General features: G+C 43.8%; 2 protein-coding genes across 6 annotated transcripts in view; one reads left to right on the forward strand and one right to left on the reverse strand.

Moving 5' to 3' along the window:
* ATG3 (autophagy related 3) overlaps nucleotides 1-8,720 on the reverse strand; it is a 130,772-nt gene extending 122,052 nt beyond the window's left edge. Inside the window, exons 1-2 of the mRNA XM_068269828.1 lie at nucleotides 8,356-8,720; nucleotides 8,172-8,275 (exon numbers count right to left, since the gene is read on the reverse strand). Of these exons, the coding sequence (XP_068125929.1) occupies nucleotides 8,172-8,243 (72 nt within the window). The 5' untranslated portion in view covers nucleotides 8,244-8,275; nucleotides 8,356-8,720. The remainder of the gene's footprint in view (nucleotides 1-8,171; nucleotides 8,276-8,355) is intronic.
* SLC35A5 (solute carrier family 35 member A5) overlaps nucleotides 8,427-15,229 on the forward strand; it is a 70,497-nt gene continuing 63,694 nt past the window's right edge. For 2 of the 5 annotated variants that reach the window (XM_068269827.1, XM_068269821.1), the window contains exon 1: nucleotides 8,656-8,786. The gene's annotated coding sequence lies outside the window, so the exon portion shown is untranslated. Of the gene's footprint in view, nucleotides 8,533-8,655; nucleotides 8,787-8,814; nucleotides 8,967-15,229 lie in introns of those variants that run through there. The other 3 variants (XM_068269822.1, XM_068269825.1, XM_068269824.1) reach the window with 3 other exon arrangements.

Genomic DNA, 15,229 nt, shown 5'->3' on the forward strand with positions numbered 1-15,229 from the left:
GTATTGTTACCCTGTGGAGTAAAGTAAATGTTTCTGCAGGTCCCACATATTTTTTGTCGGCAGGGTGATGTTCCGTTTTGTTGAGGCCTATTCAAAGAACTCCTGACAATCAACCGTTTTAGATTGTGTGGTTGCCGATATGACAAGAGTGAAGGTTTAGGGAATATCGTTCTCAGTCTGTGATCCTTGTGTAAAATGGGATATTTTTAAGAAACTATATAACTTATTTACATGGTCATCTTACTTTTCAATCTTTGATTGCATCCATTTATGACCAACTTTTAGGCTGCTTACACACCAAGACGTTACAGGCGCACGTTAGTGCGCCTGTAACGCTCCCCCAACGCACAGCAATGTAACACAAGTGGGCTGTTCACACAGCCCACGTTGCGTTAAATGTAACGCTGCACGTTCTCCGCACAGTGCAGCATGCTACGGCGTTGGAGCGGCTATAGCCGCGTTAGACTGTTTGCACATGCGCAGTGGGGGGCGGAGAGGAGGTGGGGAGAGCCAGCTACAGTAGCCGCGCACATGGCTACTTAATATTCACTGCACTGGCGGCTGCTGATTGGCCGGCAGGACCACGTGATGCGGAGTGTCTCGCTCCGCATCACGTGGACCAATCAGCGCCACTCTGGGAGACATTATAGGAATCGAGCCGCCTAACGCGGCTCACTCTACCGTCGGCTCTTGCAGCACCATACGTTGTGTTAGGTGCACGTTATGCGACCTTAACGTAGCACCTAACGCAACGTCTTGGTGTGCAAGTAGCCTTAACATAAACATGCTTATGATGCACATTTACTATTGCCTCTGGCAAATGTTTTTACATATAATCTCTTGCATTTTGCACATTTTATAGATTTTTATTCTGTATATATATATATTCTATGTCTAACTACAGAAATCGATATGCATGACACACATGTATGTGTGTGGAGACGGGTACATACACCTAGTATGGGACACGTGCTCATGTACTCATATATGTACACACATGTTCAATAACATTTGGACGCCTGTTTGCTCATCTAAAAATGTTGTGTTCATTTGTTCACTTAGTATGCATACGGTTTTCAACAAAAGAATGTATGTAGTAAGTATTGTAAATTGCTGTTTCTAGGCACTTTTGTTGGCCTGAGGAAGAAGGCTCAGACCCATGAAACCCGTTACCTGTGCTAAATAAATATTTCTTTGCCTATGCAAGATCTCTTCGTTGAGGCAAACCATCCCTTTTCATTTTAACCTTGTTCTTAATCAAATGGGATATACTATACTGGGATGCCGCTTTGCCCAGGTTGTACTTAAAATATCCCCAAAATACCCTGTTAGAGGGGTCCAGACAGACTATACTTGGTTTTCACCATAGAAATAATCTGTCATTTTTACTGAAGAGAGCGACCACATCCAGGTCCGGCTGGACCACCCTGAGTGGAGTCGGGTTTGTTGTCTCCACCTGCTTCCTGTGGTCGGTTGCCCCTCTGCAACCCGTGAATAGTACATTTACTTCACCTGTTACCTCTTATACAAAAACATATTGCGCTATTGGGCTCCCGTTCTTTTCTCTCCTGTCTTTTTCTCTAGGATGCTGAGACACCCCACTACTCTAAGTAACCATCTGTATCTTGTTTATTTTGTATGGTGGTATCTGCCATTTTCTTGCCCACATAGCCATCATATACAGATAATTTTGCAGTAGGTCACTATCACCCTATGTGTTCAAAATTCTGAATAACTACTTTCTATTTCACTTACTAGGTCATTAAAGAGAACCCGAGGTGGGTTTGGAGAATATTATCTGCATACAGAGGCTGGATCTGCCTATACAGCCCAGCCTTTGTTGCTATCCCAAACCCCCCTAAGGTCCCCCTGCACTCTGCAATCCCTCAAAAATCACAGCCACGCTGCTGACAAACAGCTTGTCAGAGCTGGCTGTGTTTATCTCTATAGTGTCAGTCTGCCTCTCTCCCCGCCTCCTGCAGAACTCCAGTCCCCGCCTGCATCCCTTCCCTCCCTGCTGATTGGAGGGAAGGGACAGGGGCAGGGACCGGAGCTATGCAGGAGGCGGGGGAGCAGCTGAGACTGACACTACAGATGTAAACAGAGCCTCACAGCACTGCTGTGATTTATGAGGGATTGCAGAGTGCAGGGGGACCTTAGTGGGGTTTGGGATAGCAACAGAGGCTGGGCTGTATAGGCAGATCCAGCCTCTGTATGCAGATAACATTCTTTAAACACACCTCGGGTTCTCTTTAATAAATATATTGAGTATTGGCACCTGTGGAACCCTGCAGCTATTATTCACACTTTTTGAATTCGGTCTAATAACCATAATTCTTTGCCTTCTTACATAGTTACATAATATTTCTCCATTAAGTCCAACCAGACTGTTCATTAGTTATTTAAAGTACAGCATGAGAACATTTTAATAATGGAAGTTTAGTTTCATCTTAGATTTTATGCTGAAAATACAGCAATGTCCCCGTTATCTGGAACTAAGGCAACCGGAAGTCTCAACTAACCGGCATGCCTGAGGGGATAACAGGGACCTTTTTCAGGGTGTTGGCAAGCTGTAAAATACTACTGTTAGAATCTTTGTCCAACACACCTCTGTAAGGCTGGATTCACAATGGTCTACTGCATAATGCACGTTTTAATGAATGTGAACTGCAATGGAGACTGGACATAGACTTTAATACAAAGCCTGCATGCAGTGAGTTAGAATAACATGATCCGTTACAACACAGTACTGTGAACAGGCCCATAAAATTGTATGGGCAGCGAGTTGACATGCAGAATAATTCTGCAACGCAACTGATTACTAGGCCCTTAGTGCATCCACAATATACCTGCAGTGCAAATTCACTGGAGATGAACATGTGTAACTCGCATCTCCCCAATGAAGCCCGCCACTCTGGATGCATGCACAGCAATGCTCAGATATGGTCTATATGAAAGACTAAAGGATTTGACGCTGAATTGCTAAAAAGAGTACTTTATGCAAATGAGCATAGAGAATTTCCAGTTCCCTTTTCCATTTAAAGGGAAGTGATGAGCATTTATTTTATAATTTGTACCAAACCAAATGCACTGTTAAACAGGAAGTACATCAATATTATCACTCAAAGAAACCTATAGTGGAGAAAGATATGGAGAACAGCATTTAAAAAAAAATAAAAAAAAAATTGCTCCTTCTCTGAGTGTTATTTTGTGACACTGACTCAAAGCAAAAATGCAGATCAGGTAATGTGACTTAAGTATGACTTCATTGGCTGCATAACCTAGACACGACTAAAGCCAAATGATTAGCATGGCAAATGGCACCAGGCATTTTTAAAAAACATAAAAATCCCTGCCTTCTTACATCAAAAAATGCCAATGAACTCAGGATCCCGCTATACTTGGTGACCAAATCCAAATTTGTGTACTGGGGTATTAGACTCCTCTGAATAGAGTAACAAAAGTTTGCTTTCTTAAAACAGAAAGAATTTGCGATAATTCAGGTTGGAGTGAGCTCTGAGATGACTTTCAGTGCATAACTGCTGAATATATGCAAATTAACCATTGTTACCCTTAGAAGCTGAACACACCTCCAGAACCGCTGGAATTCAATGATGTGTCAGCTTGTTAATTTGTACAGAGCCAGAATAATCCAACATGCATACAGACTGTTTCGTATTGTTTGATCCTCATGAGTGCATGGCATGGATTAATTTGGCTCTATGGAGTAGGGCTTGTAACACCGAGAGGTACAGACTAACCAGCAAGCTCATGGTGCACCAGAATTTTAGTAAGGGGGCTTTTAGGACCATTGTAGTCCCTTACACACTCCAATGAGTTCTGGTTCACCATGCGCTTGCTGGTTAGTCTGTACCTCTGAATAGAGTACAATCAGTAAAAAAATGAAGGGATCTTAGCTCAACATCATTTCAGAAAGTCTCTATTCAAATTTTCACATTATTTAGATGTCCATTTGAAGGGCATCCAATGGCTCCGTTCTAGAAAACGCGGTGTTCTCCCCAAGCCCTATCAGCCGAGCACTCCGCCTGGATAGTTCTGCTGAGCGCCCGGCTGTGATCGGCTCTCTTCCTTGCTCTCCTCCTATCAGAATTGGCCTGACAATGCTGTAAACCTGAATCATGTAATTTAGGCAACCTACTCTAGGTGGCAGCAGGGATGTACCAGAGATCTTCCTCACACTCTCTGCTGCTGACACACTACAATAGAGCTAGTAGTGTGCCTCTCATCCCCATTTATATTTACTGCAGACCTAGATGGCTCCTCCTCCTCCACATACTGCTGCTGCAGTGCCTGGGGAAGTTTTTCCTACATCTGAGAAAAACTTACTATGCAAAGTGTGTACTGTGTGTGTGTACTGTGTGATTTATCTGTGTCCCTTGCCAGATGGCTCTGGGGCCCTTGGTAATTGAGCAGGTTGCCCTTATGGAATGGAAGTGCCATCCCTGCATTTCCCTGTCCGACTCCATCTGGCTACATTTTCCTGCAACCCGGCTGTAAAAAAAAAATCTGGGGAGAACACTAAAGCAAATTGCATGATCCCAACTGCCTGATTTTTATGGACACCACATACACTGCGGATGGTGACAGCAACGATGAAACCCTATGGGAACGGAAAGTGTCCATTCTCACTAGGCTGTTTACCATACATGTTTATTCGCTTCTTATGTTCTCTTGCACGGTCTGTCATCTTCTGCCTTGTTCCCTTCTGCCTTCATCTATCACCTCCGGCCTCTGTCGCCTTCTTTCCACTATTCGAGTTCCCGCCTCTCCAGGGAGGATTCTCATTGGTCCACTGAGTGGTGGCCTTATAAGAATGCTCCCTGCATAGGCAGGATTCCCATTGATTTATTTTAATCCAATGGAATGTCCCAGTAGTTAGTATGCTTTTACTGCATACTCCCATAGCATCAGTGCAATAGTCCAGATCCACAACACTCCTGTTAACAAGCTGGAAAACACCATGAGATATCACTGGAGCTTCAGCAGCGAATATGCAAGTACATATGTTTTTAGTTTTCTAGAAAGTAATTTTAGCTAAAGCCAGGGAGTCCCTGAATCGATGATGGCAAGGAAATGACCCTTCCTACAGCTTTCCTTCTGGGGAGGTCATAGGGGGTGGGCAGTGTAAGCTCTATGTTCGCAGGACAACACTGGCTGATGCCCTATACTACTTCCTTCCTAACAAGCTCCTGTGGGTAATGATAGGATAGCGAAGATATGATATTAGAAGTCTGGATAGTTCTAACCATGCTACATACGACAGTCACACGGGATATCAGAATTGCAAGTGCAACTGGCCAGGTAATAAATAAAAATAATAATAATAACAATAATAATAATAATGGAAAATATGGTTTACACACAACAAAAAACTGTGCATTTCAGATTGTGGTATATTTTCTACACAATACACATACAAAACACACACAAACAAACAACCCTGAAATAAGATTGTAACACGGTTATCTTCTCAGCTAACCCTCAATTTCACCCCTCAAATGATCTCTAGCCATCTCTTTTATGTATCATGGCTGGATAGTGTACTGTTAAAGAACCACTATTGCAAAAAATTGTAAAATACATGTAAACGCATACAAATAAGAAGTAGGCTTCTTCCAATGTAAAATGACACATAAATTACTTTTCTCTTATGTTCCTGTTGCTTACAGTAGGTAGTAGAAATCTGACAGAACCTACAGGTTTTGACTAGTCCATCTCTTCATGGGAAGTCTCAAAATGGCCTTTAATCTTTATAAAGTTTTTCCCTGAAAAAGCATTTCTACAAAGATGCTGGCCAGCCTCCCTGCCCACTTTTTGGCAGTTGGATGGTGCAACTGCCATACACTAAGTGCTTTTGAAAATAAATAAAACCCTGAGAATCACCCATGAGGAGCTGAGCTAGTGCAAAACCTGTCGGTTCTGTCAGACTTTTACTACCTAATGCTAGTGACAGCAACATAGGAGAAATAATTTATGCGTCATTTTACTCTGGAAGAAATGTACTTCTTATGTGCATGTTTTTACATGTATTTAAAATTTTGTGATTTTTGTGACAGTGGTCCTTTAAGGGCTCTGCCCCTGATACAAGAGACCAGGGTTCAAATCTTGGCTTTTTCTTTTCAGTAAGCCAGCACCTATTTAGTAAGGAGATCTTGGGCAAGACTCCCTAAACAATACGCCACCGTGCTACACCCATGAAACTATATTGTTAAAAGTTTACATGTTGTCATCACTACCTTCAGTAACAGATTACTCCCTGCCCCGGGAAAACATGTCTTCTCTCGAAGGCCATGGCTCCCAAGTGACCCCATTTTCCCTCAGTTGCAGACTGGTTTGGCCCTCCGCAGACTGTCTTCTGTCCACAAAATTCCATTTTTCCCTCTTGACAAAAACCTTTGCATAAGTTAGCTAGAATTGTCAGTCTTAGAGTTGGTGCATATGTGTGCATAAAGTAGTTATCATGGATTCTCATTCTGATAGAGGTGAGGCAGTACATTGTATCAGCTTAAGACAAGACACAGAATGTGCTTTTCTCCTGGCAGACTGAAAGCGACAGAGCTGCAGCCACTCTGGCGCCCTCAGTAGGCAGTAGCAGTGTTAAGCCTTGTACACACATTTGATTAAAGTCATCTGAGGGGGCTGATAATGACTGCCTTATCCGATAATCAGTGTGTGTACATAGGTGCCCAATCTCCAACACCCAAGTGATCTGCCCTTCAGGATAAACTCCCCTCCAGTGATCCCCAACTTAATTGTTCACACCACTACCGCGCCACACACGTGGCGCTTTGTCATTCCTCCAATCCCTGCATAGCAACACAGAGCGTCATCAGCTTTACAGCTGACTCACATCTGTCCAGCTTGGCCCAGGGATGTCTCCCAATGGGATCTGGTTCTGATCCCAAACGGGCAACATCCATCAAAGGTACCTTACCTTTGGATGCAAAAGGTACCTTTGATGGATGAGGGAAAAATGGAATTTTGTGGACAGAAGACAGTCTGTGGAGGGCCAAACCAGTCTGCAACTGAGGGGAAATGGGGTCTCTTGGGAGCCATGGCCTTCGAGAGAAGACGTGTTCCGGGGCAGGGAGTAATCTGTTACTGAAGGTAGTGATGACAACATGTAAACTTTTAACAATATGGTTTCGTGGGTGTAGCACGGTGGCGTATTGTTTAGCACTCTTGCCTTGCAACACTGTGTTCCCGGTTCAAATCCCAGCCAGGTCAACATCTGCAAGAAGTTTATATGTTCTCCCTGTGTCTGTGTGGGTTTCCTCCGGGCACTCCGGTTTCCTCCCACATCCCCAAAACATACAGATAGGTTAATTGGTTCTCCCCTAAATTGGCACTAGACTGCAACGCATACAGTACACAATACATGCATAGACGAGTACATTTGAAATCGGCGCCGGTAGACTTGGGCGCAGGATACAGCGGTATATAGCTGATCCTGCTTCTGCACAAGTCCGGGCCGATTTAATTACTATTCCCCCTCCAGGCCGCCATGGATAGTGGGGGAATGAAATAATTCGGCTTCCAGCGATTGCTGGAGGCCGAATTATTATGTTTTTAAGCAACTTTGGCTCCGTCTTGTGACGGAGCCGACATTACTCACTGAGCGCTTCAATAGGAGTGATTCCTATTGAAATCTATGGAGGCGCCGGCTGCGCCCAAATCTAGCAGCACTGCTCCGTCATAGAAATAGGACTATGGTAGGGATTAGATTGTAAGCTCCTCTGAAAGGACAGTTAGTGACAAGACAATATACTCTGTACAGCGCTGTGGAAGATGTTGGCGCTATATAAATACTAAATAAACCAAACACTTTGCTCTAGTAGTCTAATCTAATAACATTATCCTAAATCAGTAGTGGCATTTATCTTGAGGAATGTACAGTAATGTTTAGGACACCACTCCACATCCAAGCAAAAACAAAAATACTGCTTCGCGAAATTGCCTTTGCAAGGAACAATATAATGATATAAAACCAGTAGTGGTACGCACACGTGACTGTCCTAGAAAGCAGGAAGGGGTGTCAGCTATGACAGTAAGTTGTAAAATAAGATTCAGCAGATAGTCAACCCACTGATTGTCTGTCACACAGTCTCAGTTACTCAGATCAGGAACATCTGTCATAATGAAGTTCATACCTTGAGGACAGGGGTCCAGTACTCGGCCACCTCCAGAGCCTTACCCTTTACAGTGTTGATAACGTTCTGCATGGCTCTCGTCTCCCCACACAGGGGCACTGTCTCTGAGAAGAGAAAAGATGCAAGATTACAAAGTGCATAAGTACCAAATAGTATAGAATATTGGCATAGCAACGTTCCATACCTGCAAGCTCTACGGTAAACCTCTCTGCTTTCCTTCAACCCCACTACCTGTCACATGGGGGCGCCAGGCCCGGAAGTAACCACTGCGCAAGCCTGTTCAAACCGTGTTTACCGTGGGAGGGACCTGTCATGTGCTTGAGCTGAAGATCCAACAATTAGGATTTATGTATTGGAATCGGTAATAGCTTTACGGTTATATTAATAGCAGTTGTAAATAAAAGTAGTATTATCTTTTATTAATACAATTGAATGCCGGTGACGTCTCTTTGTGAAAGTGAGGCTTGGAATGCATGACGTCATCGCATCCCGGAACAGCTATGTAGTAGTAGGTATGGGTGGGAGTGCCTGTCCGAAGATGTAGTGCGGCTTGGTTGTGTCGGAGTCGGGGGCGAGCAGGTGACGTGTACCTTCCTCGGTTTGTTTCCTCTACCGGTAAGACTGCTGTAGAGCTGCAGCCGTCTGTGTATTCAGCACACAGATACGTTAAACAACAAAATAGTGAGTGAGACCAGCGCGTCTTGCTTATGGATCACAAAAACACCACGTAAATAAACTTTTCTAAGAACATATGGAAGGCTTGAAACTTGACTTATCTTATTTGTTCGTAATCTGGTTTGTATTAAACGTACTGTCTTCCAAAAACTATTAAAGTATCACTATAGCTCAAACTTTTCTTTATGTTTGAGAGGACTTCACTATTGGTTAGAACCTCTGCCTGTTTTTTATTATTGTTGCTTTGGAAATATTTACTTTTCGGAGCTAGTCTACTTTAGGGGACCCACCGCAAATCCCCATAGACACTTTCAGCTGGTCTGCAGAAACGGAACAAATGTCCGCTTTCACCTTGTTTAAACCCCCACAAGCCTTATACCCACGGATAGGTAAGCATATCCTGTAACGAACTGTGAGGTTTTCGGTCAAAAAAAAGTTGAAATGGGCTGTGTAGGAGCCGCCGAACGGCCTTCATCTCGGTTCCGTCGGCCATCTTCATTCTGCTGTGCAGGTCCTTTCTTTCTCCTCATTGGAGGGTTCGTTAGCTGCCGACAGAAGCTGGCACGCCCCCACCTAACAATCCCCTCCAATGAGGAGGAAGAAACGACCTGCAGAGCAGAACAAAGATGGCTGACGGACCCGAAATTGCGGCCGTTCGGCGGCTCCTGTACAGTCAGTTCCAACTTTTTTTTTGACCGAAACCGCAAAATTCGTTAGAGGACCTGCTTAGCTACCCAGGGATATAAGGCTTGTGGAGGTTTAAACAAGCAAACGGAAGACCTTTGTTCCGTTTTGCAGCCCAGGTGAAATTGTCTATGGGGATTTGCGGTGGGTCCCCTAAAGTAGACTAGCTCCTACTTTTCTGCCTGTGGTTTATTTGAACAGAAAATTTGATGAGATGTCAGTAGGGACACGGTCCCATTGAAAATACTGAAAGTGTCTAATTTTCATACTGAAACAGTCTGTATGCATGTTGGATTATTGTGGCTTTGTGCAATTATCAAGCAGGCACATTGTTGCATTCCAGTGGTTCTGGAGGTGTGGTTGGCTAAAGGTGGCCACTAATGATGCAATCTTTTTCACCAAATCTTACCATTTCTATGAAATATAAGGGAAATGCCTAAATTATCCATTCAGTATATTCACTCAATTTACCCGTTTTACTACATAGATTTGGTAAAATTGGATGAAAAAGATTAGATCATTAGTGGCCAGGTGATTTGTATATTCAGCAGTGATGCATCATAATATACATTATATGCTCACTCCAGTGTAAATAATCGCAAATACCTTCTGTTATAAGAAGGCAAACTTGTTTTTTGATGATCTGTACGTAAACATGCCTTTATTGTTGTCTGAGCCCCCACTGTGAATGCATCCAACACAAACCGTAAAGATATACACAGCGGGACACCTCTAGGTGGATAACAAACTAAAGAGAAAACCTACAATAGCTCAATATTTTCAGCCTTAGTTCTTCTATCCTATAAGTTCCAATGCCTGTTCTAATGTGCTCTGGCTTACTGCAGCCTTTCCTAATTGCACTGTCTCTGTAATAAATCTTATCTCCTTTCCTCTTGTGTCTGTTGGGCTAAGGCTTGAATGTGTGGAATGTGCAGTGCTGCTTGTGATTGGATAGAAGCGATACACACCCTCTGCAGGCCCCCTGCACACTCTGTATGACTCACACACTCTGTTTATGTGAGCCTATTACAAGCTGGTTAGTTTGTTTGTAAACACTGCTTAAAACTGTTAGTTACAAGCCAGGATTGCAGCAGAGAGTGGCAGAAACAGCACAGAGGGGCACAGGAGAAAATAAGGAATAGAATGGTATGCTTTTTTTAGTGTAAGAATATTAGAGTACAGATTCTCTTTAAGGGGTACCACACTTATAATCCCTCTGTGTTGCTGTACTAACAAATAATTGTTTTTCTAAAGGTTTGTTTACTTGTTTCATGTGGGGTTTAAAGTCCCTTTAAATGTGCCTGTGCTTTTAAAGTGCACCTGAGATGGGAGGAAGCAAGGACGCCCCAAGTACATATACATTATTTTTAAGGGCTCATCTCAGGTTCTCTTTAAAGCAAATCTGAAGCAAGAAAAAAATAAAGTTTTTAAACATACCTTTGTATAGGAAAGACTCTGGAAAATGGGATTGTTTTGCCATAGAGAGTGCATTTCTAAAGTTGTTTAAGGCTTTTTTTGTATGAATTTAAAGAGACTCTGTAACATTAAAAAGATCCCCTGGGGGGTACTCACCTCGGGTGGGGGAAGCCTCCGGATCCTAATGAGGCTTCCCACGCCGTCCTCTGTCCCACGGGGGTCTCGCCGCAGCCCTCCGAACAGCCGGCGACTGTGCCGACTGTCAGTTCAATATTTACCTTTGCTGGCTCCAGCGGGGGTGCTGTGGCGGCTTTCCGTTCCGAACTACACGGAAATACCCGATCTCATTCGGGTCCGCTCTACTGCGCAGGCGCAGGACACTTGCGCCTGCGCAGTAGAGCGGACCCGACGGCGATCGGGTATTTCCGTGTAGTTCGGAGCCGACAGCCGTCAGAGCGCCTGCGCAGGAGCCAGGAAGGTAAATATTGACGTCACCGCTGCACGGACTCCACGGAGGGCTGCAGCGAGACCCGTCGGATGGAGGACGGCGTGGGAAGCCTCATTAGGATCCGGAGGCTTCCCCCACCCGAGGTGAGTACCCCCCAGGGGATCGTTTCATGTTACAGTTCCTCTTTAAGTCCTCACCCGTGTTGCTTTTTCTCCAATGCCATACAGCTACTCTAGAGCACCTTTTTAACTTTTTAGTAGCGTTGGTTAGCCAGGGTTGGCAATTGATACTATGAGGGCGGACATTGGTAAGAGGGGCGAAGGCGATGTGATGGAGCTGTGGTAGTGTGTAGCTGCTAAGTCTGGGTCAGTGAAGGATTGTGTAAGGAGAGCTTCCAGGGCATTAGAGACAGATTGCATGTCTAGTTTGCGGTAGTTTCTGCAAATATGTGAGCTTGTGCCAGCGTAGTAGGAAAAGAAGAGAGAAGTTTAGTAAGCTGTGGTCGCGGGAGTGGAGCATTAGTAAAATCCGTGACAGAACAGAGATAGTAAATTTGAGGGTAAGCGTATGGCCATCAGTGTCCGTTGGAGCAGAGGACCACTGAAACAAGCCATAGGAGGAAGTGAGTGACAGGAGTTTAGTGGTGAAAGAATTATTGCTGTCAACCGGAATGTTAAAATCACCCATGATAATGATAGGGATTTCAGAGAACAGGAGCTGGAGGAGCCATGCAGAGAAATGATCTACGAAAACAGAAGCAAGGCCTGGAGGGCAATAAATAACTGCGATATGGAGGTTAGAGGGAGAGTATCATTGGGCTGCATGGACTTCAATGAATGGTAGAGAGACAATGGAGAGGATCGAAAGGAAACAGAGGGAACTCGGATACTTTAGGGGGCTGGAAGTACAACTCAACTTTTTCCCCACTTAAAAGTTTTTAAGTGAACAAGTGTGGTTTTGCATGATGCATCATGATGCATCACTCCTGAATAAGCAAAATCATCTTTTTTTTTTACCCCCCTAAAGTAATGGTAACCAGAAGATTATAGCCAGAGAGGAGTACTCCTGTATGGTGGATAAATGCTATCTCTGTATGAATAGACGTGATCATTTCTTGTAATTGATAACATTTATTATTCCATCCTTTAAAATATCCTGACTTGTTACATTCAGCGCATGGCAGTATTACCCTTATTTCCGGCCTAACGTACCACAAGTTATCAAAACAAACCACACAAAATGGGTGCGCACCTCTTGAATTAATGATTTCCCAGGGTCGTCTCCAGGACAGCAACCCTGATGAGAGAGATGATTCCCTCCACACACTGCTGGACAGGAAAAGGTTAAAAGACAGCCACGGTGGAGCATATATAAGGCCCCTGCACTCACCAGACCTCAGTTTGTTTCCTGTCCACGGACGGAAAAGGTGATGTGGAGCTCGTGCGGCTGATGCCAGATGGCAAGGTCCGGATCTGGTCCTCTCCCCTTGTGTGCGGCTGGCCAGAGGGGATCAGGGCGGAAGACGGCCGCCGAAGTCACAGAGGGGAATTGCTTCTGCGTTGTTGTTTTTTTGAGAGTGCGCGTGCACAGGGGGCGGCATGTTGCGGATTGGTCCTTCCGGATCAGGTGACTGGAGAGTGACGTCCCTTCCTCTCTTCAGCGCTGGCCGGATCTGGAATCTGCGTTCAGCGTGGCTGAATTGATTAAGGTAACCCTTTTAGCGCTGGAGGCTTGTGTCAGCGCTATTAGGGAATGAGTGAGGGAACCTTTTCTTTTGCTATATGCGCCCAGGAAATGTTATTTCGGGACGCCTATTGGTTATTAAAGTCTGCCTGCCCTGCCTGTCCTGTCTATCATTGTGCATCATGGATCCGACAGTGACAGTGCAGGAGACTGTGGCGGCTGCTTCAGTGGTATGTTATTCTGGAGACCCAGAAGCATCTCTTTCTTTAAGCTTTTTTTTTTTTTTTTTTTAATTATCTATAGCTTATGGGTTTTTTTTTTTTTTTGCTTCATTTTCAGCCTAAAGTGGACAAAACTGTGAAAGGGAAAGATGCCAAGAAAAGTACCTAAGGCACTTCTCCTCCCTCTGGTTCTACTTCCAGTTCTTCTGCTGCTCATTCTTCCAGTGCTGCTGCTGCTGCTGGGGAACAAAAAGTTGATAAAAAATGAGCTTTCTGTGCTGTCAAGATATGGGCTAATGCTGCTAAGCCGATCTGTCAGGATTGTCTTCAGCAAATGGTCAAAGAGGAATCTCCTGTAATGTTTAAGGATTTGGTAGGATGGATGAAGTCTGAGATATCTTCCACCTTTCAAGCCCTTGAAGATTAATCTGCTGTGGCTTCTACCTCTACGGCTTTACCTGTATCAGGCAGTTCCCCTACAAGGCTAGCCCCACCTTCCCCAGGGGAATCAAAGGCTACTAACATGGCTGAGGGGCTGTTGTCCCAGGTTTCCAAAAGGAGACTGGATGGGGATGATTCTGATAAGGAATGTTCACAGGGTGAAATTTCTTCTCTTGAGGAAATGTCAGGATCAGAAGAAGCCACGGAACATCCTTCAGGGGACATAAAATCCCAAATATTTGCTTTTTCAATGGATCATATGGAGGATCTGCTATGTATGCAACCATGGAGATCAAGAAGGAGAAAAATTATCTTTCTGCCCAGGATAAAATGTTTCAAAATTTAGCTAATAAGCATATGGATGTTATCCCTGTGCATAGTACTCTTAAACAGAACCTGTACTGAGTAAAAATATTTAAAATAAACACGAGGCAACTTCAAATGAACATTGCATAGTTACCTTGCCATCAGTTCCTCTCAGAAGCTCACCATTTTCTTCTGATAATAATCCCTTCCTGTTCTGACAATATTTTGTCAGATCTGAAATATATCAGTTGCTGTCAGTAAAATATCAGTTGCTGTCAGTTATAGCTGAGAAGAAAACTGATGTACCCGGTAATTTAAATGTTTCCCTATGGTTTAAAGAGAACCTGCACTGAGTAAAAATATTTAAAATAAACACATGAGGTAACTTCAAATGAACATTGCATAGTTACCTTTCCATCAGTTCCTCTCAGAAGCTCACCATTTTCTTCTGACAATACTCCCTTCCAGTTCTGACAATATTTTGTCAGATCTGAAATATATCAGTTGCTGTCAGTAAAATATCAGTTGCTGTCAGTAAATATCAGTTGCTGTCAGTTATAGCTGATAGGAAAACTGATGTACCAGGTAATGTCCATATTTCCCTATGGCTTAAGTGGGCGATGTTACAGTTCAACTGTGTGCTGACCAGAAAGCTGTTATGGGTAATGCCCATTTTCAAAATGAAGGATGGAAAATTCCCTTGATCACAGTGAACAAATAGGACACGGGACAGGAGAAAAACACAGAGGAGTAGACTACATGGAAGGTAAGTATGACTTGTGTATGCTTATTTTGACTTTTAATTTTCAGTTCAAGTTTTCTTTAAAGACATGATTTAGTAAAGAATGGGAGTGTCCAGAAAAGAGAGCCTTTTGGCCTAGAGCCCTGGATAAACGTTTTCCTTATAAGTCAGAGGATCAAAAGAGCTGGAGTCCTGTACCAAAGTTGGATCCCTCCTTGTCTTAATTGTCTAGGAAAAATGCTCTGCAATTTGAGGACTTTGGTGTCCTAAGAGTTCCATTAGACTAGAAAGTAGATAATCTCCTCAGACGTACCTGGGAAGCAGCTACTTTACTGTTCAAACCTACGATTCCTGCTACTGCCTTTTCCAGAGCCCTTAAAGTATGGCTTCGGCAATTGGACATGCATATTGCAGGGGTACATCCAGAGAAGTTATTCTAAAG

The sequence above is a fragment of the Hyperolius riggenbachi genome, chromosome 2 (genome assembly GCF_040937935.1).
Source record: "Hyperolius riggenbachi isolate aHypRig1 chromosome 2, aHypRig1.pri, whole genome shotgun sequence".
Lineage (NCBI taxonomy): Eukaryota > Metazoa > Chordata > Amphibia > Anura > Hyperoliidae > Hyperolius > Hyperolius riggenbachi.